The following is a 25,221-nucleotide window of genomic DNA, read 5'->3' on the forward strand; positions in this document are numbered from 1 at the left end:
GTTTTGCTTCTAGAGTTAAAAATTCGAAACAAAACGAATTTGTTTAAGATGTTAAGATGTTGACCATGCAGCTGAAGCTGGGGTTCAGCCCCTAGCTTTTTAATGCTGTACTTTTACGTTATTGTTAGTGTTCTTTTTTGTTGTTGTTGTTTTTTGTTTGTCGACGTGTTTATACCAGCGTTATAATAGCTATAATCGGCGGAAATGCTGTTTATTTATTATTAAATGTAAAAAGAAAAAAACGAACCGATAAATAAGAAATCGCACCACAGCATTACAGAGCGGATTCTTTTCCTATAACAGCCCACTGTTGTTTATGCATGAAATCGGAAAAGCGTCGTGTCGCTTCTAAAAGTAAGAATTAAGCGACTATGATCAGAATATTGTTGACACAACCATATCCTCGTGACGATGTCTAATTGATTCGTCCGTCATTGAATCTCCTCCCTCAGTGGGTTTAAGGCCTGCTTTCTATTTCAGGATCCTGGTGTTTGGTCTGCAGATAGAGCTGATGGCTAAACACCTCTTCTGTCTGCGCTCTATTCTCTTATTGATCCCTGCCTCCTTCTCCCACATCTTCTGTTTGTCTTTGCTGGTCCCCCGTCACCCCGTGCTCCTGCCCCTTGCCTAAGACCATCTACGGCTACGTTGTGTGTTTGCAGTAGTTCACCGCTATCTATTTATTCTTTTAATACTTGCAGTCCACGGTTGTGACATGTTTATGATTTGTTGTGTAACCTTCACCGACGCTGGAGACAAGCTTGCCCAAGGGCACAGTGCATATTGGCAGACTAGCAAGCTGCCAGAATCAAGGCTCCACTCCCTGTGAATCCAGTAGCGTTGATCCAGAGCTACAGCTTTTTTTTTTTTTTTTTTCTCTCTCTCCTCTCTTCTCTTGGCCTGTTATGTGTTGTATTGATGCTCAGAGCTCACAACACATGCACTAACCCTACTCCTCTGTCCACCTTTCTTTTCCCTTTCAATTTGTTACTTGCTGTGTTTATTATGTTCAAAAAAACAAAACAAAAACAGTTCTCTGGTGTTACCCAGTGCCGTCCAGCGTTCTCTCCACGCTGTGGTCTCAAGGGTAAACCTGCATAACTGTAACACGCAGTAACATGTGAAGGTGCTAAACTAGTGACTTATGGCTCTTTATTTAGCAGCGTGTCGCAAGAGAAGCTCAAATAATACGCGTCTTCGGATCTGTCTGTTTTTACCCTGGGAGACAGATTTACAGTGCTTTCTGCCTCCAGCATGGGAAGTGTGCTGCTACTGTAGCTAGTATGAGACAAGTCCCTCATTGTGACAGGCGACGTAGCCGGAGAGCGGCGAAATGCTGGGTCGCTCGTGCTCGTGTGTCTCGTCCATCCCCCCCGTCCCGTGTGGAACAGACGAGAGAGAGCGATAGCAGAGAGAAAGGAGGAGGATGGGTGGCGCACCTCCTGCAGCCGAGCCTTTCCTCTGAATTAAACATAAAAGTGTTTAGTGTCCCAGCGCACACGCCTCGTTCGTCATCCTTCATGGGTTATGTACTCTGGACGATTAAAATAAAACATACGGGCTGTTTTTTCTTTTATTCTCCCTTTATCATAAGTGTTTGATTAATCTTTGAATTGCTGTGTGCCAAGAAAGAAATGATTCAATCTCTGATATTTTTTATTTCTGTATATATGTATATTTTTTATGAGGTTTAGGTCTCGTCCTTTAACCCACGCAAACAGAAAACAGACCATTGTAAAATTCTCCAGAAAAGGAGTACGGCGCAAACTCTATAGGTTGAGTGAACATCTGCCAAATGGCTTCAGAAGAAAGCTTATTAAAATGTAATTTGATGGTAAGTGATTGGAAGGCTGATGAGATCAGGTTTCTGTGTTCCACAGCCCCGCGGCTTAGAAAAGCTACACCAAGTTAGTTTGTGCTGTTTAATTTACATCCCTGTCGAGATGGAAAACACACAAACACACACTCCCTTGTTTTATTCCTGTTTGTTCTCTTGCTCGATAACCGCACTCGCAGGGGTGGGGGGTAGGATAAAAAGATCACATCACATCACACTCCTCAAAGAGATTTTAGCGACGCACAGCCAGTCTGATCGTATAGGTTCGCTGTTCTGACAGAACAGCAGGTTCGTAAAGTAAAAGATTCAGAGTCCTATGAAGTGTTCTGAACTCAAAACGAACCGATTCGAATCAGTTCATGAATTTTTTTTTAATTATAAGGAGGTCACAAGATCAGCTCTCGCTTAGGAGATGTAAGTTATCGATGCAGCAGTCGAGAGTCACAAGGCCGTGTTCTCGCCACAAAAAGTGTCAAAACATTCCTGTTATGCTTTTTAAAAAGTAGCCAGTCAGCGTTTTACTGAAATCCCTCAAGGAGTCACGGCTACACTCGGTTGTAGCATCGTGTTTGGTCCCTTCTTTATTTTCACACTTAATTACCACTTAAGTACCTATAAAGGTCTTGTTTTATTATTGTAATTAAGTATATTTGTTAAATCTAGCCAGGAGGCACAGCACGTTATAGCGGTTTACTCTTTTCTGGGAGCTTCAAATGGAATAAACCGGTGTTTAATTTGACACAGTCACTTTTCTATGTTATATTTGTGTATTAGCTTCTTCCTGTCCGTATAGATAATCCCTCAAACTTTACTACAAATCAAAACCCCTTTCCTGTGATCAAGAATATTCTGAGTTAAGGACGGGATTAGTGGGTCCCGTCGGTGTTCAGTAATGATGTCACGACCTTCCTATTGGTGTGAACGGGTCGCGTCCTTTTTGTCGAGCAGCGTCAGACAATGCGCATGTGGGCACAATAACACAAACACAGGTCTGAGAGGTGGGACAAAGGCCACCGTGTGTGTGTGTGTGTGTGTGTGTGTGTGTGTGTTGGGGGTGGGGGGGTCGAAGGGCCACATAGAAGAGCAGTGACCTGGTCAGATGGACAGGGGTTAAACTCTGCCTCCGAGAAGATATTAAAAGGCCGTGAAACCTACGCCGCACTCGGATCTTGTTACACTGCAGCAAAGTGCTGAAGAGTCTCCAACTGGTCTTCACTCTCACACTGGAGGCAGCGTCTAAATAACCAGCCTGTCTCTGCAAGCTCCATCAGAAGTATACAGATATATTAAATATAGGACCCCCCCCCCCCCACCTCCCCTGTCGTTATTTACAGCTCTTCATTGTGTCACTGTCGATAACTAACTACACCATGCCATTTAAATACTACTAATAATAATAACCAGATGGAGAAGATGCTTCTTCTCCTGTTTGCTCTCATGCTTCTCGTCGGACGTTGAGCGACGTCACGGCGGCTGAGAAACCACAAGGTAAACGACAGTCTGTAGTGAACTCCGTACCGCAGTGGAAACAAAACAAGTCTTCAAGCCACAAATGGCTGTCGACGGTGCACTTGAGCCCTGACGTACGAGATGAGACGAAGAGAGAGTGATTTATCAAATATCAGACGCCTCGTCATGTAGTCACTTCAGCCGGGAATCGTCTTGGGTTGCAGTGCAGACAGCAGCAGGTCCTAGAGGATCCCTGCCCTGACCGCAGGCAAGCCGTCTGATTGGGCGACTCTGGAAACTCGGGGTTTATCAGTTTGTCCTCGCAGCCAGATGTTTGTTTTTCCTTGTTGTTTCAGAGGCATGCTTCTCAGGCGTATTTGATTACTCTCATATCGTATCTAAGCAGATCGTTAGATGGTTTGGTGTGACGTAATCTACGTGCCTGAACATAGATGTCTTTTGTACAGCTGACTAGTACAAAAAAAAAGCCTTCCTGTATTGAGTTTTCTGTATGTAACAGTTCATCATGTGGCTCTTATTTATGGGCCAAAACTTTTATTTTCGTTCTCTTTCCGGACGTATGCATGCGTATCTGCTCTGTGTGGCAGTAAGTCGGACCGCTCCACCGCTCGTTTGTTAAAGGTTTGTTAGAAGAGGAGCGGTGCGATTCGTTATTGTTAGGCCTATTTGCATGCTCCTTGTACATCCGTCATCATACGACAATTTCTTTCTGCAGATGGGAGGATCAGGTGTGCACACAGCTGCCTGCCTGTCATGAACACTGGGGCCTGTGTGAGCTCAGAACCTTATTTTGCAAGATTTCTACACAAGTGGTCTTGAATGGGCGAATGAAAAGGTGGTGAGAAACGTTTTGGTGTGTGTGTGTGTGTGTGTGTGTGTGTTAGCTTTAAAAGAGAACTGTTTGGTGTGCAGCTGCTGTATGAAATGGGGTTGTAGCGCAAAAGCGAGCCACAGTATAAATCCACACTGCACGTCATTAAGCTCAGTCACGTAATTGCAATCCAGGGCAGAAAATTTCAGGGCCGCCCCCACAGCGGCGTGCGGGTCACAGGCGCTATTTAACCGTGTTCTCGCATCCTGTAAAATACAGGGTGGTGGTAAATACAGCAGCAGCAGGGCCTCGAGGAGACAGATCCTGCTGACAAATGCCTCTTTCGAACCGTTCTGGCGTGCAGTGTCGCTCAAGCTGCGGACAGATGATCACACACACACACAAACACACACACCTGATCCGTCTGGTGTTAGCTCATGTCGTAGCTCAGGTTTCGGCTTTGGGTGGAGCTTCACAGGGAGGGAAACTTGGTAGGCTTTCGTAGCATGTGGTGTTTTCTTACATTAAATGAATAATCTATTGTAATAAAGAAAAGACGTATGACATGCAATATTCTGTCCTTTTTTTTTGTCATCCTCAATTGCTGCTTTCGAAAATAAACCCTATTGTAGGCTGCAGGTTACACCGCCCAGATCCTGGGCCTAATTTGAATGTGGTGTATTGTTGGATACAACTGTAGGCTTGTAATAAACGGTGCTCTTTATGTTTATTTCTTTCTTTTTTTTCTCCTCCCTTCTCCTCCTCCGAATGTCTGGTCAGAGCAGGAAATTGTTGTTTCAGACCCGAACCCTGCTTGTCTGTGGGATTATTTACTAATCCCAGGCTGTGTAGTGTCGCACACTTGTTATAGGGTCACTTACAGTTTCTTCCTCAGTCTTTCTGACCAAGTTTTACATCTTTTTGATTTTTTAAAAAAAAATATATAATATATATTTTTTTTCAATTATGTAGGGAAAAAAACAAACGAGATCTAAGTATCTTCTGCTCTGATTCAGACCCGGTGAATAATCTGCTGGGTAAGAAACCAGAATGTTTTTCATTTCTGCCATTTTTTTCTGCTTTGTGGTCCAGTGTGCCGTCGAACTGTTGAAAAGATGTTAAAAAGCTATTTAAAAGAGTTTGATTCGCATTACAAAATAAATAAATGACACGTAAAAAAAACTAAATAAACACTATTTGTTTTATTTATTTAAACAATAAAGTTTACATATGAATCCCTGAACATCAAAATCTGGAGGCGTAATCAGTCCCTCTGGGATTAAAATTGTTGTTGTTTTTTTTTTTTAATGATTGTGGCCAAAAATGCAAGATGTATCTGCTTTTTTTTCCTGGTCTCGCTCTTTTTTAAAAAAATGAATTGAATTTCTGAAATTGCAGATTGTTCTGCAGTGAACACACGCGAAGGCTTTCTGCGAGAACCGTACTCCTGTTTGACACACGTGAGGTGAAGACGTCTTGACGTCACATGACGCTTCTCAGCTCGAACCTGCAGACATTTTGAACTGCTTGTAGAGCCTGCTTAATTCTGTGTTCATTACTGTGTCATTAATACGACTTAAACTACTAGCGATGTTACGTTAAAAACATTGTGTTGTTTAATGTAACGTATGTAGCGAGCTCGAGGCACCTGCATGGGGGGTTTAGACTCAATTGTGGCTTAAAGAGAATGTATCTAACTCGTCGTGTGCATTTTATATCTTGACATTTTTCATGCTCAGGATCTCCATGTAGGTGTAACTCTGAACGTGTGAAGTCAGAACCAGGTTCCGCTAAGTGTACACTTGCTATTGGCAGCTCTAATTCTGCGTAAATATCTGTTCTGTGACGTCTAACGTCCGTATCGCCGCTCTTTCTTGTGTAGTACAGTTTAAGAATGATTTTTTTTTTCTGCTAATTGTAATTAGCGTCTCTTCTTCTGTCTAATCTGCAGCCGTTGTTTTAAAACGCTCTTCAAGGGTCAGGCTTTAATTACATAACTTGTCTGCGTGGTTGTGTTTAAATAGAAACCCCAAACGGTTTTCCACGCCGCTGTAAGGAGCGTATCGAGTAACAGGCCGAGCATTGCATGATTTCAGTTAGATAGAGCTTACTTTAGTGTACAGGATCTACCGCTGTATGCTGTGATTATTTAGTCACTCCCTCCTGTTTACCAGTGAAGCAGAACAAAAGTTTTGCGCTTGAGGCCTTGAGAAGTGTCGAAGTGTCGACGCGCAGGAATTCGACTGGCTCTACGAAGTCCAGGGTGACGTGTCCGAACGGGTACACGGCGTATGTTTTTATCTCCTCTCACAGGTGCTGCACTGATACAGAGAGAGAAATCCTAGTGGCTTGATGTGTTTTTTTTTTTTAACTTGGTAATGCTCAAGCAGATGATGGAACAGTTTAAATGGCTGCAAAAATAGCTGGCCTATGAAGACCACAGCCAAAGACGGTCCTCTGGAACGACAGCAGCTGTACAGAAAGTGTTCAGCAATCCAGATTTTGATTTAAACCGTTCGGCTAGTTGCAATTAGCCATAATGCTGCAATTAGAAGATAACGGTGTCTCGTACCGTCTTATTGCCTGTAGTTATTTCCTGCTGCTAGCAAATCCAAGGAACTGTAGGAGAACTTGTTGTGAAATGATGCAAATATAAATTCTCATCTTTTCCCCCGGCTCTCGGGTGAGGTGCCAGGAGACTATTACATGACTGCTGTATAACGGTACAGTCTGTTGTTTTTGCCCATCAGCCTCGGGGGGTATTTACAGGCTGAATTACGGCCTGTCAGAGGAGTCGCTCTTACAGCCTCTGCTTCATACTGCTTTTGGATTAGAGCTTCAGCTTTGCTCTTCACAATCCGTTTTCCCCTTTGGCTCGTCACCATCTTTGCTTCTCCGTGTCACTGAAATCTCACAACTTTCCCACTGAAGGTTGAAGCTCGCAGTCTGGATCACTGGACTTCTGAACCGTAATTTACAGGGACACAGTGAAGCGTTATACAGTCACTAGATTTAACAGGAAAGGGGAAAAAACAGTGTCCTGTCAGTCAAACTGTCTTCTCTGTCCAAGTAGGTGCTCCTTGAGCAGGATTATTGATGAAACATTCCAGACTCTGTAGCTAAGCTAGAGGTCAGGGACGTTTACACCCGTCTGTGTCTCACGTCCGCGTCTGGATTGTATCCTAAAAAAAGAAATAAATAAAAGTAATCCTTTAAACCAAACCAGCTACATGCTAAACTTTTATATAAAGTGGTTATGTAGATGTTTTTTATTTCTTTTTTCCTGATCGTGGTATGCATTCAGCCGGCGCTCGTACCTCCGTCTCAGGATTTTCAGGTCCAGCTTTGTCTAATGTGGCTCCGAGGTCAAAGTCTTATATTACTGAAAAGGCATCTCACTGTTTCATGTTTAGATTGCATCTTTAAACTTTTTTTTTCCCCCTTTATGGTTATTCTAGATGCTCTAGATAGAACTCTGAAGCATGGAACGAGACGTGTAACACTAAACACGAGTCCTCCAGCTGTGTGTAATCGCGTGCGGCGGCGTAGTTGTGCTTTGCGCCGTATAACGTCTACAACGCTGGCTCTTCTTAATGCAGCATTATATTTATTTATTTATTTAATTTAATTTTTTGTTTTATTTATTTATTTTTTACGCGTGTTAAGAGAATTGTAATCCGCCCTCCTCCCCCTCCACTTTGGTTTAAAGTCTTGAATTCTAATTAGTGTCTTTCCTTTGTCTAATTTACAACAGCTCTTTTGGAATTGTCTTTACGGGTCTGGCTTTAATTACAGTGTGTGTGTGTGTGTTTGAGAGAGAGCGAGAGAGGGAAGGGCAGTGGGGGGGTTGGGTGAGGAGGGCGGATGGGTTGGCTGCAGCTGGGGGGTGGGGTGGTGTGGTTTGTTGCGAAAGCTTTACTACAAGACCTGTGAGTTGAGCAACCTTGACAATTAGGACATTCCAGGGCCCTGTTCAGCGTGTCTCTGAGAGAGCTCTTGTAGCTGGAGGAGGGAAAATGTACCCCCTCCTTCGTATTTAGGAAGCTGAACTGCTCGTGACCTGCTGAACTACACACTCTTTCTCGTGCATCCGAAACAACAACCGTGTCTGGTCCAAAGCAGGCTGAATAAAGTACACGGGAAGATAAAGGCATGCTGTTACAGTTTTCAGGCACGGTGTCCACATTGAGGTGGCGTTTTAGGTATTTTGCATATTCTTTCCCTTACTGGCCACAGAGCGCATGCTGTCGATGGGCCGATAGTATTCGCAGTGCTTTTATGATGGGTTTAAGATGGCCCTGATTTGGACAGAAGAATAAGATTTTTATTCAGAGTGAGCTGCACAGTGGAGGAGGTGCTCTGCATCACCTCTGCTTTAGAAATCTTCCCAAAGGATCACACGTACCCCGACTTCTCTGCAGTACGGGAACCGGCTAAGTTGAAGCACATGGCTGTCTGGGGATGCGTCCCCCACTCGGGCGAGGAAATACTGTCCAGATTTGTAGCTGTGTGTGTGTGTGAGTGAGCGAGAGAAGGCTTAGAAATGCACTGCTGCCTATTGTCAAATCACCTGGCTGGTCCAGTCCCCCTCCCTGCCCTGCCCTGCCCTGTGTTGACTACTCTTGCATTTATGTGCTACCTAATCATGATGAAAGCCAGTCCTGCATTCATTCCACTTTGGGGTTGAATAATGTGTGTGTGTGTGTGTGTGTGTGTGTGTGTGTGTGTGTGTGTGTGTGTGTGTGTGTGTGTGTGTGTGTGTGAGAAAGAGTGAGAGTATATACGTGTGTGTGTGTGTGTGTGTGTCCACTGTGGGGGACTGTCCTGCGCATATTGACCACAGAAGGTTATTTTATAAGGCCAATTCATTTAAAGATCTATTTTACAAGGTCTCATCAGAAAAAGTTTGAGTTTCTGTCATATATTAATGTAAAAAAATTCATTTAAGTTGTCTATTTGTCTATATTTATTTCTTTGTGAGATTAGGTTATTTTAGTTCTTATTAACCGTTCTTGCCATGAAGACAGCCTCAGTAGCTGACATGGCAGTAAATTCTAGCACCTAACCCCACTGTTGGTCTGATCTTCCCCATAGTTAACATTTTAGATGCAACCCAAAAGGTTTGCTCAGCTCAGCTCTGCCCAGCGGCTCCTCAATGCAGTGGGACGTCTCCTCGGGCAGGTTGATGGCACACTAAGCCCTGTAACAAAGGCTTCATGTTGCTCCCCATGCCTTGTTGTGCCTCCCTCCCTCTCTTTACATGCTAATGGAGTGTTACATGTGCAGGATAAAAAAACACCAAGCATACTATGGAAAGTGACCGAAGCGTGTGTGTGTGTGTGTGTGTGTGTGTGTGTGTGTGTGTAGGCTCCTCCCATGCCCAAGGCACTACATGCAAAAACGGAGAGGCTACATCACAGCAAATGGGGGAAGGCCTCATTAATTTAGACCTCGCTTCTTTCTCACACGTCATGGTCCAGCGAGTATAGACATGTAGAGACCTTAGATATCATTCACTGGCTTATTTGCACAGACTCTTTTTTTTTTTTTTTTTTTTTTTTCTCTCCCTCAGATCTGAAGTGATTTGTTTGCTTGGTGGTCTCCTCATCCCCAGTGTTAAGGTTAAAATTAAATATTTTGAGACGCACAGAGGAGGAACTAAATGTCCCCCAAGCCTCCATTTATTCGATAGGCAGCAGCACACTTTTATTTAGTTGTTGGCACTGTGAACATCTTGAAACTGTTGTAACGACGCTAAACATAACATGTACGATGACTTATTATTATTCATGACATTTGTTTACAAGCAAGAGCCAATTTCTGCTTGTGGTCTCTGCGCTCCTCAGTCAGACCCGTCCTCTTTGAAGTGGAATAAAGCGACCGATGTTTGCGGCAGGACCGGGTTTGAGGTTGCGGCCTTGCCGGAATACAAAAGAAACCACAGCCATCTAACCTCACCCTCCTCTGGGTAATCATGTTCGTTTTGTCCGAGCTGGTTTTGTCCTTGTCGGAATGCGATCGGTGCACAGCAAAACAAAACCCCGAGCTCATTGTCATGTGAGACGACTGTGTTGAAACCCTGTGTTTTGCTCCCCTCCCCTGCAGGTGATGCCTACCCAGGTGCCTCCAACTTCCTTAGCGGCTACATGAGCTCCCCGAACGCACATGCAGGACCGAGCTCTCTTCCCTCCGACCCCTCATTCAGAGCCCCCAACAACCCTCCCAGCCTGCAGATGGCTCAGCTCTGGGCGTCACACTCGCATGAAGGTATGACTCAACTTTTTTTTTTTCCCCCTCGATGCTACCACATCTTATCATTGAGGTAAAACAGACACCAAATTTGCTATTGTAAACAACGGCCGAGTGTATTAAGCTTGACTATTAGGTGCGACGGAAGATCAGTAGGCCAAGACGAAGAGCAGACTCTGCTGTGCTAGGTGACGGACAGGGGCCGAGGACGACCACGAGCACCTCCTATTTCTCTTTATCTCCCCGTTTTGACTGTGAGGTTAATCGAAATGGAGGGAAAGTCACTGAAAGTTTAAAGCATGACAGGCTGTCCCGCCCGTGCTGATATAAACATATTTGATAAAGTCCAGTGTTCTCATCGAAGTCTGGAGCAACGTAACATCTCACACCCATGCAGCCGCTCTAGAGCCAAGAGACTAGATTTTTTTTTTTAGGGTGTGTTTGTCCATCTCAGTAAAAACAATCCATTATTTCACAAGACTTTAAGGCAAAGATGGTGCAATGCAGCTATGTTCTTCTTTTAGAGCGTCTGATGAAGGCAATGAGCAGAAAAGACACAGAGAAGAGCGAAATAGAGAGATTAGAGTTGTAGTTTTTTTCTGGGAACGATCTCCTAAAATGTTTTCACATATAGAGGCTTCATGTGAGAAACCTGTGTGTTTGTGTGTGTGTGTGGGGGGGGGGGGAGATAGGGTTGTGTTAAGGGTTGGAGGGTGGAAAATGTTATACGCAAGTGGAAAAGTTGAAGTATCGTCTAAATTGAAAGTGTTAGAATTGTGGCAAAGTAATACATGAGGCAAAGGGAGAAATGTTTTTACTTCGAATTTTATAAGTCTGTGAAACAAGAAGCAAAATTCTTTCAACATAAATGAAAAGATTTGAATCATTTGTTTACTTGTGCGTTCAATACGGTTTCATACTTTAACTGTTTATGAAAACACATGTTCATGTTGGAGGCGTGATCCATATTCAAAGCTTTTTTTCAGATTATTTGCATGAAGTCAAATGAAGGCGAACCAGGTTTTTCCTGTATTAAGTAGTTATGTAGATGTATAGAGAGCGGTAAGAGGTGCTATGTAGTAAGATGTGTTTTTTAAAGAGATGAACAAAAGTAGGCTTAACACGATCGTGGCGGATGTCGTGTCATAATGTGCTCATCTGGAAGCTTGACAAGGTGTGTAACGATACACTGAAGTTTTGGCTCTTTCGTTGAGCAAATAAAAGCTGACATTAACAGCCTTTTAATGCGAGGGTCGTGTAGAATAGGCAGAAACAGGACGAAAAGACGAAGAGTTAAATTCAGCAAAAGATTCAGATTCTGATCGAACAGCAGTGGTTGTAAAATAATATGAAATGTATTTATTTATTTATTTATTTATTTATTTATTTATTTATTTATTTATTTGTTTCGATTCCTAAAAAACAAATATGTTTGTGAAGGTTCCGCGATCAGCTTCGGTCTCCGTCTCCTCCACCGCACAAGTAAAAGTCCTATTTTTTATTTAGTTCCTTTTTAAACATATCAAAGCATGTCTGTTTTTTTATGGACATGACTGTTAATATGCTCTTAAGTCTGGCAACGTTGTTAAAAAATGATTTAAACTAACCATCTTCCCAGCAGTTCCGCAGGGCCGTGCGCCTTTTTCCCGTCAGCGCGTAAACATTTTGACAGTGTTTTCGTCTCTAACACTTCATCACGTAAACTCGATTCCTGACCGGCCCGTGACGGCGCTTGGCAAGAACACACGAGTGAGAAAAAAAAAAGCTGAAATGGAGACGGCGCGAATGATTTTTCAGGCATTCCGTAACATCAAGCCATCTCTGTTGCCACGTGTAAGTTGTGTGGACGAGTCATGAGAATTTTTTTTCCCGCCCGCTCTGTTGCGTAATGTTGTTGTGTGTTTCCTCACGTAAAACTGTTTCTTAAGGCTAAGATCCATATTTAAGAAGAATCACAGCTACTATAACAGATCATCCATCGTACCGAGAGCCATGAAGATTAATGGGCTCTTCTTGTGCAAAGATAATTAGTTATGGTGTTCCATGCAAATTGCTGAAAAAAGTGGTGTGTGTGTGTGTTTTGGGAAATTTTAACTGTAGATAATAAATGGCGTTTAAAAAAAAAAAAAAAGTACACTTGAACATGCCAACTGATTCTGCTTTGGAATTACAAAAATGCAAGGAGTTAATATTATTTATTTATTTATTTATTTATTTATTTATTTATTTATTTTAAAAAAAAAATGTATATATTCATTTTTTTGTTTGTTTTAAAGTTAATGTAGGCCCAACTGTGCCACTGCAGTTGAGTGTAATTCCAGCTCTACACGACCGCTCACCTGAACACCGAACCAGCGTAAGGGCTGCCATGTGAGCGTGTGATGCGAGTGGATTATTAACGACGGTGCAGTCGTAGGCCTTTGTTTCAAGTCTCAGCAGAAAAAAAGTGCAGATTGTTTTTCAAGCTTTGGCACCGATCATATTATGCCCGCTCCGCTCTGCCCGCACAAAAACGTGATGAATAGCTGACATTGATGTGTACTCAGTCTCTGAGGCCTGTGAAAATATTTGAACATGCATGTTTATTCTGAAGGGCGCACCTGGCCCTTATTAATGGAGGGAAGTGGCAGCTGTGGAATTCTGCTATTTTTACCTAGAACACGCGAAACGTTCGTACTCGCTTACATACATCCACCACAATGCATGTGACGCGCTCAGCTTGAGCTCTAAAGTCACAAACAAATCTCAGGAGTTTCTAACACCGCCTTGCTGCGTTCATGCAGCCGGAAGCTTGTGCCTCCTTGTCGTTCCTATTCAGAGCTACTCTGGAATGTGCGCCCTTGTCTCCTAACTAAGTGGAACTTTCTGTTCTGGAGTTGGAAAGCAATTAAAGACGATAATATAAAGCGATTGTTTGCTGACTGCTTTTACCTGTGCTGCTGCATGTTTGGAGACAGGGTTAGAATGTATATACAATGTGTGGGGTGGTGTGGGAGTGTGGCTGCAGCTCTTCCATGACCTTTTAGTTTGCTGTTGCCCAAATTGTTTTTAAAACCTTTTCAGAAGGAAGTCATTTCAAATCCATCTATGTAAGGCCATCCTTAAAAATATTCTTGTTTGCTGTAACCCGACTGACCCTGTCAATTTAGGATTGACTCAAATTATTATTTTTTTCTTGCTTTAAGTCCGACCGACTTGCCGGTTGTAAATTTGCGTTAAGACCGACCTTTTTTTTTTTGTTTACTCTTCAGTAAACAAAATGTTCATGGTCACCGTTCAATGTCATACGGGTTCGGGCACCATAATACATCTAAAAAATGCATTAAAATAGCTTGACACCGCTTTAATTTGGCATAAAGTTCTGGACAAACTGTGTCCAGCATCAAAATAAGGTTTGCAATGATGCGCCCGGAGGCACGGGTTGAAGACCCAGTCAGTGATGTCACGATATGCTAATTTGTCTAAAGTCATACCTACGTAATCACCATCAACCATAGGGTGAAAATCTTTGTTGTACCATAGTGACCTCTTTTATTTGTGTTTCTTTAATAGAAGCTGGATTCCTCACTATACGTCCTAATTAACTGTACCCACATTCCATTTTGGGAAAGGATCTCGGTACCTGGGCTAAATAATTCCTGCGCTTTGGGAAACATCCATTTTCTGATCGTACCATGCTAATCCTGTAATCTCTTGTCGAGAATTCTGCCCTTTTCCTTCATCCTCCTCATGTTTGTAGCACAGAGAAGTTGGGATAACCGGCCAATCGGGGCACATTCCCTCTGCTTCTAGGCTGTAAGGCCTGCATTGTAGTGAACTTCAAACTGAACCTCAGGAAAGGACCACAGCAGCCCAAAGCGAATTACCATGCACATATTGTTGAGAACTGAGATTTGCTTACATTCACACGAGTGAAATGAAGATTAGTGCCCTAAATTGGAAGAGCCTCACTCGCTCGATGGTTCGCATGCTTGCACTTCTCCCTCCCTCAGGCGGGTATTTAGAGGAACACCAAAATAAACAGGGTGCTTTACACTCTTGCCCTGTTGCTAAGGGTGGGCTATCTTTAATCCTCCCTTGGAATGGTGTCAGAATACCATCAACAGCATAACACTATCATGTCACCTGAAGCGGGCTATAAAAAGAGTGGAAGGCTTTGAACCTCTGGGACGAAGGTTACAGCTACAGGATAAAGACACACACACACACACAAAACAGCTGTTCTGCAGTATCTTAATCAGCTCCTGGATTAATTTATTGCGTAGTTTAGTGCACTTATACATGGACATTTTGTTTCATCTTCTATGAAACGCAGTAATGATGTTGGAGCAGTCTCAGCGCTCGTTCTGGAAACAGCAGTTATTTATCAGGCTGCCTGAACGCCTCTGATTTGTCAAGACGGAGTTGGGAGCGGGAATGTGTTCGCCTCAGGGTATACTCCAAATCACATGAATCCTCTGCAGACTTATTTGATGACAGATTCACTTTTATTTCTAGGCCGGCTTCATTTCTTCTTCCACCATGTGTTCATTACACAAGCTACAAGTGAGAGGACTGTTAATATAGCGTTAATGACCAAGCTATGAAATAAAATCCTGACTCCTGAGAACAGAGTGTTGCTACGGCAGTTCATCCTGTCCGTATGTAGTCACTCCGACATGGTCCAGCTTTATGCCCGATGCATACGTTTAAACAAATCTCTGCATCCATTTTCCTATAAGAGTAAACATAAGGACTTTCCTGGCATTTAAGACCTATACATTTGTGGAACAAACAGCTCAAACAGTGGATCTGGGCGCAAAGGGTTAATAATATAACCACACCCTACTCAGGACTCATTAAAGGCTTGAGGCTGCCTGAAGCTTTCTTTCCATCACAAATCTTGTCCACAGAACAGCCTCAAGCTTCCTTCCTTCTGCTATTTGCCACCTAGTAACTGCGCTTTCAGTCCTCAGAATTGGTTGACCCTTGACCCTTCCCTATAGAAAACCTTCTATTGAGTTTCTTATCTGTCTTTCTATATAGCACACCTATCCCACGGAGCCTTCTGACTGAAGACACTTGATTTGAAATATCCATACGTACATAGCTAGACATTAGCAGTCAACTATATGTGATAGCTAGATGATATTTTCTCTCCCCGTTACATATATGGAGCATAATGATTTTACAGAAAGTGTTCTTTTGTTCAGGGGTACAGGAATGTTTCATTTGTGAGCGAGTGCATGACTCCAAAGGCAGAGTCATCATGGGTTTGGTGTGTGCCCAAGGCCAGGGTGTTTTAATGCCTCCTCCGCATTGGCAGGTTTCTTTATAAACAGTGCAGCAGGTCAGGGTGGTTCTCCTCTTCCTCTGCCTCAGGCCATTCTTCCAATCAGTAAACACCCACATCGCCCTCACTGCCATTCCTTTCAGACTGCCGCCTTCCATCTGAGAGCCCAGATCCCTCAACCAGCCAGTCTTTTTAGAATTCAGCTGTTGCAGCCAAAAAAGGATGCGGCCCTTCGGGTTATGCCACATTTGACACAGGATTGACTTAAGCATGATGCTGCTCCCTTTTGCTCTGAGGAACGGCAATTATTTTTAGAAGTCGTCTTTATCGTCAGTAGCATCATTGTGTCTCGTCTTAATCGCTGTTCAGGAGGAAAAGACTACGTTTCCCTCTAGTTGTCCTCATAGGAGTGTTTTTGTTTTTGTTTGTTTTCTTCTTAGAATTTCGTGTATGAAGTAAATATTTGAGAGTCTTTGCATAATCCTGAAATTTCAGAAAGTTCCTTGTCTATGTAAATGCCTAAATATATCCTTCTTGGGTATCAGCTGTCAGAAGTGAGACATATTTTCCTCCTGGTGTGTTGTCCAGCGTTCAGATTTATGAAGCACCCAATGAGAACTGCCGTCTGGAGTTCGAAGGTACTTCATGTGAAAAGAGATTAAATGTTCAGTCACCTGTCTGCTTTTAAAAAGTAAACAAAACAGTGGAAACAGTAACTTATTCTGGCAATTTATTTTATTTTATTATTTTTTTTAGCTATGTCGCCTCCCAGCGAGTTATGAAAAAAAACGAATGGCATTCGTGAAATGTCACAGGAAACTGAAAAGTAATTCCTCAGCCCTCCTTTAAAAGTAGCTATAGTGTGCCTCTGTATAATGTCTCTTTCACTTTTACTCTCTCCTCATAGGTTTCCCCCACCTTTCCAGTGGTATGTACCCTGGCCCCTTCCTTCCCCTCGGTCATCTTGAGCATCCACAACTAGGCCAGCATTCGCTTTTTGACTCACAAAAAGGTTTGTCCAACTCCAGAAATGGAAAACAAATGTATCTAACCTATTTGAATCCAAGTTGTGTGACTCGGTAATGGACTCCGATTAAGTCTTTCAGGGTTACAGACTTGAACAAATTGCAGAGTAAGAAGGAGCAGTTTGTTCTGAGTTTATTAGCTGCCATGCTTACTTGCTGTATATCGTTTTAATGATTCGAAATGAATGTTCGCATCATACCAGATGTTAGTAAATTTGTTCGAATTTAATTTTATCAACGCTGTAAATTTTCTAATGACACATAGTGGAGATCAGTAGCTATATGTAATTTGATTTCAGCAATAATGTTATGAAGATTATTATACTCCTATTTCTCATGAAATGTTGCCTCATAGCTCATCTCTACATGTTTGTTCAACGTGGCAGTTTTAAGACCGTAGGCTGCTTTAACTTAAAGCTGTCTGAGTCATAGACTGTCTCGATGACTTTATAACTCTATTTCTTTGCAGAGGGGTTTTACCTTCCGGGCTCAGTACACACCCAGTCTGCCATGGCACGGAGCCTCGTGGCCCATTTGCCTAGCCCGCTCTCCAGAGACAAGTCACAAGAGCTCCACAAGAGCTCGAAAGACTCAGGTCGGGAACTGGGAAAAGAAAAACCCTGCAAGAGCGAGCCAGGTCACTCTGTCCAGCGACGGGAGAGGTTTCGGGAGGAGCTGCGGCCCCACAGTGTGGTGGACCTGACCCAGGATGCTAAGTCTGAGGACGAGCGGCAAGTCTTTCAGCAGCATTCGCCTGCTGCTGATGTTAAACCGAAATACCTGCTCCAGCCCTCTTTCAGCAACTGCAGGACTAGCAGCGGCCCATCATCCAGATACGCAGGTTTGGAATCAGAAAGAAGGGATCGTGTTGATGAAAATGACCCCGCTATGGTCCCTTCCTCTTACGACAGGCCAAAACGGCTTGACTCCACGGCTACATCTCTAGGCACTTTGCACGTTACCTATGCCAGTCCCTCCTCTCTCCAGAGTAGTACAGCACCCCTCCCACCCAGACTGGTGACTTCTGGTGCTTACCCACCCCCTCACCACATGCACCCAAACTTGTACCCATTTTGCTCTGCCGCAAAAGAGCCGGCCAAGGAACACAGAGTGACCGCCCCTACTTATGTGCCTTCTGTCGAGGTTTATGACGAGCGTAAAGGGCCTATCCAGATTGCGTCACAAGCTCGAGACAATAAAACTGATAAGAGCAGGGACAGGGACATGAACAGAGTATCCCTTCAGGTGGGGAGTGAGAGGACAACTGCACCGTCTGTCAGGAGCGAGTCTCCTTGTCCCAGTGAGCTCAAGAGAGACTTTGTACGGGAAGAGGGATCTGTTATCAGGGCCAACAATTTGGCTGTAAAAAGGCCACCTGTTTTAGATTTGGGCACAATCAAACCCAGCCACAGCCCGACCACCAAGCACACGGTTAAAATGGGACTGGAGACAGAAAGCCGCGTCCATGAGCGTGAAATCGTTCAAAGGTCTGGACCCACGTTTTCTAGTCTGGAATCTTCTTCACTCCACTCTGCCGACACCAAATGGAAGCCATTCGAGATGGGAAACTATGCCGCTAGCCACATGGCTGCTTTGGCAGCACAACACACTCATGGTCCCAGAGGAGAGGAGGAGGGCAAGCGCATGTACCTGGATCGCAGAGGCAGCCCAGGGAGCCTCGAGGGTAAGGAGCACAGCGAGGTATCTGCTATGCAGAGCCTTATCAAGTACAGTGGGAATTTCTCTGGTGAGGTCATGTCTAAGCACGGTGCGGATAGTCGCACCCCGTTTGGGGGACTGGGCAACTTGAAGCTGGAGGCTCAGCACATGTCTGGAAAGCAGCTGAAGAGGGAGCCAGAGAGACCAGAAAGTACCAAATCTTTCAACCGGGATGGAAACACTTCTCAGGGGGAGGCTGAGGTTCGGCACCCCCCAGTGGGCATCGCAGTAGCAGTGGCCCGACAGAGAGATAACAGCAGCAAGCTCAGCTCTGTGTCAGACCGAGATAGACCAATTCGGGCAGGAGGTATAAAAGGTAAAACATCACCTTTGCAGTTACACTTTATTAGTCATAAATTTATGTCTGAAATTGGCTCGCTGAAATACAGAGCAGTATTTTTCCGATGTCTGTTTTCATGCCATGCCAGCAAGGTTATTTCACTCTCAGCATGAAAGCAAAACATGTACTGGGGTGGTGCTTGATGGGCTTTCATTCCTCAAGCCAATCAGCAGAGCATTTTTGCCAGGGATATTGTGCAGATGCTGACCATGAGCTGCGCTATCGCTTTGGCACAGGGTGCTTCCTGCTAACGCATGAAGTGTTCACTAAGACACCACCTGCCTGCTTGTATTAGAAATGTCATTTACAGGACTGAACTAAAAGCTGTAAACAGGCACTGAATTCTAATAAGACTCAGGTTTGTTGCTAAGCAATAGAATCGGCCCAGAGAGAGCCAGAGAGAGAGAGCATGCGAGTTAGGAAGACAGAGTGACTGAGAGAATATGACATGGGGAGAAAGGCATTAATTTATGTCTTGTGTGTGCAAAGGGAGTGTAGTAATAACATTAGCCATCTTTCGCAGACGAGATGTTTGAATTTACACAAGGGCTAGAAAAGCATTACTCGATTAATCTGCAGTGAATTCAATGCAAACTGATAGTATGTCCGACAGGCTTTCAGTAACCTTGGAAACAGGCTGAAACCTTTCCCCAGGAGCACGATGGAAAGCCATGTGCTCTCACATCTCCGGCTGAGGAATGCGGTCTTCTTCCAGCTAGTGTCAGTCATCACAAAGATCCCAGAAACTCGCACTGAATTATTTTCAGGAATTTCCTGACTGCATTCCTGCTCAAGTAAACAAGGATCTTCATGTCAATCTGCTAACTGAGGGGGGAAAAAAAACTCTTGTGGTTTGTAGAGATTGGAAAGTGTTGTATGTCTTGTCTATGACAACTGCTAATAATGAAATGTAATTTGAATTTGGCATGGAATGCCCAGTCATGGTGCATCCCTTTGGATACATCAAGTGCAACCTCAGTGTTTCCCACACGTAGGCGATACTTTGGCGCTGCGCCCAGGTATATTGACCAGAGCCCAAGTAGATTTCATCTCATTACAAAACACACACACACACACACACACACACTTTATTTATTAACCTCTTTCGAGAAGTCAGTGCTCTTGTTTCTAATTTGGTGGTGACCTGAATGCTGCTGGGGTCAGTCTGAGGTGAGATGGAAAAAGCAGAATGAAGCGGAGAGAGGGGCGGTAACGTAAATTAATGGAAGGACAGAACCGGATGGAACTGGTAAACCATTCTCCATTTCAGGTTAATGCGTCTTAGCTTTGTCGGCCAGTAACTTTAAAGAAGTGGACAGTGTGAGCTACAGTCATTGTGTGTGAATTCACATTACTAAAAGAGCTCCTTTTCTGCACATGACCATGATTAGCCATTACTAGCAAAGTGGGCTGTTGGCTGAAATACAACACCGTTATTAAACAGTAACCTGGATTTATCTTTAGTTAGATTCAAACCATTTCCCTATGCTTGTGTGCACTATTGAGCGCATAACTCATCCCCTTCAGCATCGTAATAAACCGATCAAATGTAATAACTTCAGATTTTTTTTTTAAACAGCAGAATCCAGCCCATAATTCAAACGATTGTGTTTCTCGTCGTCCGTGACGTGACGCATCGAATGCTCTTATTGGGCTATAAAAATAAAAAATTACCCGAAGTTACAGCCTCGCGTCTCAGTGTTTTTCAAACATCCCATCAAACAAGTGTGAACGAACATCTCATCTGATTGCATTTTTGAAGATTAAGACTCTTAAGAAGATAAAGAATTTGTCTCACAGAGATCATTTGCTCTGAATCAGTAAAGTGTCCAGGAATTCTATGAACAATTAAAGGTTTAACAATGGGATCGAAACATTCCGATATATTAAGAGTATGTTATATTTATTCACAACGTATAGATTGTATGTGGGGAAACTGATCTGTGGGAAACAGAGAACCTCAAGGCAGTTTCTCAGCTTATCTCACACACGTTTTATCCCAAGACTTGAGGAGAGGTGGCGAATAAGGTCATTTTGTAACACACACAAAGTGCCTAGATGGGTGAAGTGGTGATGGTCAGATTTGTCAAAACCCAGAATGACCTCCTCAGTGCTGCAGGTTCAGCATCGTCTCACTCCGTGCCGACTTGGTGGTTGTGCTCCACAGGCCCGGGCCAAGATGAAGAACAACAAATACAAGAGCGGACACGTCATCACGACGGCCGGCTCCTGCCCGGACGGCTGGAACACGAGCATGAGAAGGCGATGAGGTAATGTGTGAAATGTTTTTATACCTTTTTTTAAAAATACTCTGAGAATATTTGAAGACGTCCTTGAAGTACAGGACTGCTTGAAGGGGTGTAACCTTCTCCATGGATTTTATATGAGAGTTGTGTCGGTTTTAATGCTTATTTGATTTCATGTATTACAGAGCAGAAATGTAATCTGATGACATTTGTGGTATTACACTTGGACACGAGAAATTGATAATTACATCGCCCTTTAGTCATTTTTTTTTTTGTGTTGAAGGACAGATGTGCAGAGCGGAATGACTACAGTATTTGAATGTGGTTTAAAAATAGCATTATGGTTGTTTTTTTTTTTTTTGTCAGATTTTCTGCTGTTGAGTGTAAAGTATCGGTCATCTTTGGCATTTCTTGTTTGCTTTGTTATTTTCTTTTTGTTCATGTTTATACTCTCTGGATCTGCCCTTTTGAATTCATGACCCAGACATTTCTATCTGGGCTTTTTGACACTGAGTGAGTGAGTAATGCATTACAGGGAAGTGTTTTGATTTTCCTCTCAGAGAGTGGGACAATTGAGACCAGAAAGTGTGTACGTCAAAATGATACTATTGTCTTGTGGGTTTGTAGCCAGCTATGTTGTAAATAACAACGTGGATCATATGATATTTTGCAGTTTTTGGAAATGAACTTAAACTACTGACAGGCACAAGTACTTTTATTCCCTTGTACACACACACACTGCATTATCATGAATTTAATTTTCAGCTCTGTTGAGTATGATCAAATTTGGCCATATGTGTAAAACTTAGCCAGTCCGATCGCATACATTCTCTATGTCTCTCTATTCTCTATATTCTCATATACATAGCTCTAAAGATTATAGAAAACTGACTGACTGCCTAAAGTTTGCATAGAGAAAAATAGAATACAGTTGATGGATACGAGCTGTAAAAGCAGACCCGAGGATGAATTTGTAGATTAGATTGTAGGTTTTATTGGGATTCGATATTGCAGTTTTGCCAACAAATATATTTTCTTTCTTGAAAAATAAATACTTTTAATATGCAGGATTGTTATTGCGCAGGTCTGCGGACATTTCTTATCAGTCTCTGTCTCAGGATAGCAGCCTTTAAAGTGTAGATGGATTTATGGCTTATAATTTCACCAGGAGGAAATTTGAGATTTTTTTATTTTTTTTTTTGAACAAAAAGCTCAAAATGTGCTCAAGGTTGAGCAGTCACAACATTGAGGTGGTATCTGAGTCATAACAAGAAGCATAGCTCTGAGTCAGCACTGGCTGCTCTGAGTCTCTTAAGAGCTTAATGGATATTTTGCACTCAAGAGAAATGCACCATAAACCCATTTTTGGGGTTCTTCCAGTGATTGTATCTCTGTACAGTTTGATGTTTTATGGTTCATTTCCAGAGAGAACAAGAACTTGGCGGATTACCCTCAGCTACATGCTCCCTTGGTGTCCGTGAGTGGCCTGAACCCAAACCTGATGGTGACTGGCGGTTCTGCCCTGACCGGGACAGGCCGCTGGCCTGCTGACCCTACTTCCCATCTGACTTCTCACCCCTGGTTGCCTCGCCCTGGGCCCTCATCTATGTGGCTGCCTAGTTCTCCATATGGTACATCTTTAGCTCACAGAATTAATAGACTACACAAGACATAAGGAAACATAGTGAATTTTTACTATAGGTTTTTAAATGGTGGTCCAATTTTAAGGTCTTAAAATGTTTAGCAAATGAGAATATAATCATGATAAATTTTGTGAATCCAGTGGTATGTCTGATACCAGAGTGCACACTGTGCACAATCGTGTGTCTGTATTTTTATCGAGTATGTTTTGAACACTGTCTCAAAAATTGTGATGTTGCTATTTTTCCTCATGTTGATTTGGTTGATCCCTCTGTCTCTGCTGGCCTGCCAGGCAGCCCTTTTGTTTGGGCCAAGAGAAAACATTCTCAGAAACATGGCCAAATCCTACCAGCACTTTTTTCCAAAAATAACAGCAAACACCACAGCCTCAGTGAAGCATGGTACACCACATTTCTGTCTAGACTTTACTGGAACAGTGCCAGTGTTCTCTAAGCAAGTGGCAGCTGTTGGATGTGCTGAAAACTCTACTAAACTTAACTAATGTTAGCCAAGGGACGGTGGCTCACAAAAGGCTAAGAGCATTTATGATTCCTAAAGTCAGTCAGAGCAAATAAACCAACCCTATTGTACATGTAGCAGCCATCATTTAAAATTCTGTCTCTTGTGTGGTTTGTCCAGGACTCGGAACACCCTCTCTTCACCAGCCCCTGCCTCCAGGTTACCCACCCACCTTACCTGGGTCCATCCCTCAAGCCTACCAGTTTGCTCGGGACCCACAGACTGGACAACTGGTCGTCATTCCAACCGAACACCTTCCACACTACAGTAAGTTCTTCGTCTTCCTGCTAGCTTTTGTTCAAGACTAGGTGTTGTGCATTATATAGATACCCCATTTGTGCTTGTTGTAACATCCCTTTCCAGATTTAATCTCTTTTTGCTGTTCTTATAAGCTCCACACATCTTGGATGGCTTTTCACAAGCTTTTGGCTGACGGGATTTGTGTTCATCTGTTTGTGTTCACTGATATTGAAAGAGTGAGGAGGTCTGGGGTGCAGTCAGCATTCCAGTTCATGCCAAAGGGTGTTCAGTTGGGTTGGGTCAGAGTCAGGGCTTTGTGCAGGACACTCAAGTTCTTCCAAATCCATACTTCTCAAACCATGTCTTCATGGTGATTACTAAATTTGTCTACAGGCAAGCAAGAACAGAATCAGTAATACACCATGTGTAGTGTTGCCTACCTATCAGTATTGTATTCTTGCACTGGAAACACAGTGCGGTCTGTACGTTGCTAATGTCTCCTTTTTTTTTTCCTGCAGCGGCAGAGATGTTGGAGCGTGGCACCCCACTGTGGCCTGCCGTGTACCCGCCAGCAGGCAGCTCTCTGCAGCATGCCCACCAGCTGCAGCTCCTCTCGCACCAGCAGCTCGTTCGCCAACAGGAGCTCTACATGATTCAGCAGCAGGCTGCCCAGGTCATGGAGCTACAGAGGAATGCACAGTTTGTGGTAGGAAATAAATCTCTTTTGCCTAATTTACCAACCATCTGCATGGGGTGGTATATACGTGGTTAGGGAGGTCCAAATCGTTATTTTGCATTTGTTTATTTAATTGACAAACATCCTGACTCAATTCTGTTTGTACAGGAGAGACTAAAAGAACAGCGGGCTGACATGGAGGACAAAGCAGAGAAGAGGGGTGGAGAGTGTGCTAAAGCCAGCATCTCAAGTGTACCTGCATCTGTTCTGCACTTACGCAAGCCCCCTCCACCTTCCCCAACTCCATCCACTTCCCACAAAAAGACACCCCTAGCAGTCACACCACTGCCCTCTCCAGTCACTTCACTTAAGTCTGAAGACAGGCCCAAAGTAGAGAGCACACTTCCTCAGCAGTCTTACTCGCACTCATCTACCCCAGCCCCACAGCCGCTCAGTCCTGCCTCCGCTTTGTCACCTCCCCCTTCCCCTATCAACCCTAAACAGGAGTCTGTGGACGGGCCTGACAAAGAGGAACTTAACCTCCATAAACAAATGTCTGCTTCTTTCCCGTCTATATATCCTGGTACGTTCACTGTAATTTTAATGTTCTGTGTTGCTGAAGTATGGAATAAATCACCATTGCCAGTTTTGCCGGTATCCATGATGTTTTAATGGAATTATATTTAGAAGCATATAAAAGATGAGAGATGTGGGCAGGTGACTTTGGCTTTTTATCTCACCTGTGGAACTATCTATCTATCTTGTCTGTCTATCTGTCTGTCTGTCTGTTACTGGTGGGGATTGGGATTTCACCCTGGATGGCAGTCAGAGTGCCATTCGTCATGTCAGTATGTGCAGCCTTGAGGGGTCTTAATGAGTAGGCTGCAGATATCCTTACATATGGGATTACCAGCTGCCACTCCACTCATATGGAGACTACTTGCGAGAGCAGCACTTTTATGTGTATTTCCCCTGGTGTTTCCTCTTTAAAATGCTTTGTACATGGAATGAATATATTTATGCAATCTCTGCAGTGTGAACGTATAAGCATGCATGCATGTATTTAAACCTTGGGGGTGGGGGCATAGACACGAGGGCTTTTGGAATGCTTGTACTGTGACCATTTGGCTCATGAAAGTTTCATAAAGCTGGTTGAGCGTGTGGGATGATTAATCA

The 25,221-nt window shown here is 43.5% G+C and overlaps 1 protein-coding gene across 3 annotated transcripts in view; it reads left to right on the forward strand.

The window, feature by feature from the left end:
• Positions 1–25,221, forward strand: part of tnrc18 (trinucleotide repeat containing 18) — a 58,346-nt gene that overhangs the window by 7,252 nt on the left and 25,873 nt on the right. For all 3 annotated transcript variants that reach the window (XM_027148468.2, XM_047808127.1, XM_047808126.1), the window contains exons 3-10: positions 10,224–10,385; positions 16,547–16,651; positions 17,134–18,699; positions 20,891–20,993; positions 22,395–22,600; positions 23,250–23,396; positions 23,888–24,075; positions 24,214–24,628. In XM_027148468.2, coding sequence (XP_027004269.2) covers positions 10,224–10,385; positions 16,547–16,651; positions 17,134–18,699; positions 20,891–20,993; positions 22,395–22,600; positions 23,250–23,396; positions 23,888–24,075; positions 24,214–24,628 — 2,892 coding nt within the window. The remainder of the gene's footprint in view (positions 1–10,223; positions 10,386–16,546; positions 16,652–17,133; positions 18,700–20,890; positions 20,994–22,394; positions 22,601–23,249; positions 23,397–23,887; positions 24,076–24,213; positions 24,629–25,221) is intronic.

The sequence above is a fragment of the Tachysurus fulvidraco genome, chromosome 24 (assembly GCF_022655615.1).
Source record: "Tachysurus fulvidraco isolate hzauxx_2018 chromosome 24, HZAU_PFXX_2.0, whole genome shotgun sequence".
Classification (NCBI taxonomy): domain Eukaryota; kingdom Metazoa; phylum Chordata; class Actinopteri; order Siluriformes; family Bagridae; genus Tachysurus; species Tachysurus fulvidraco.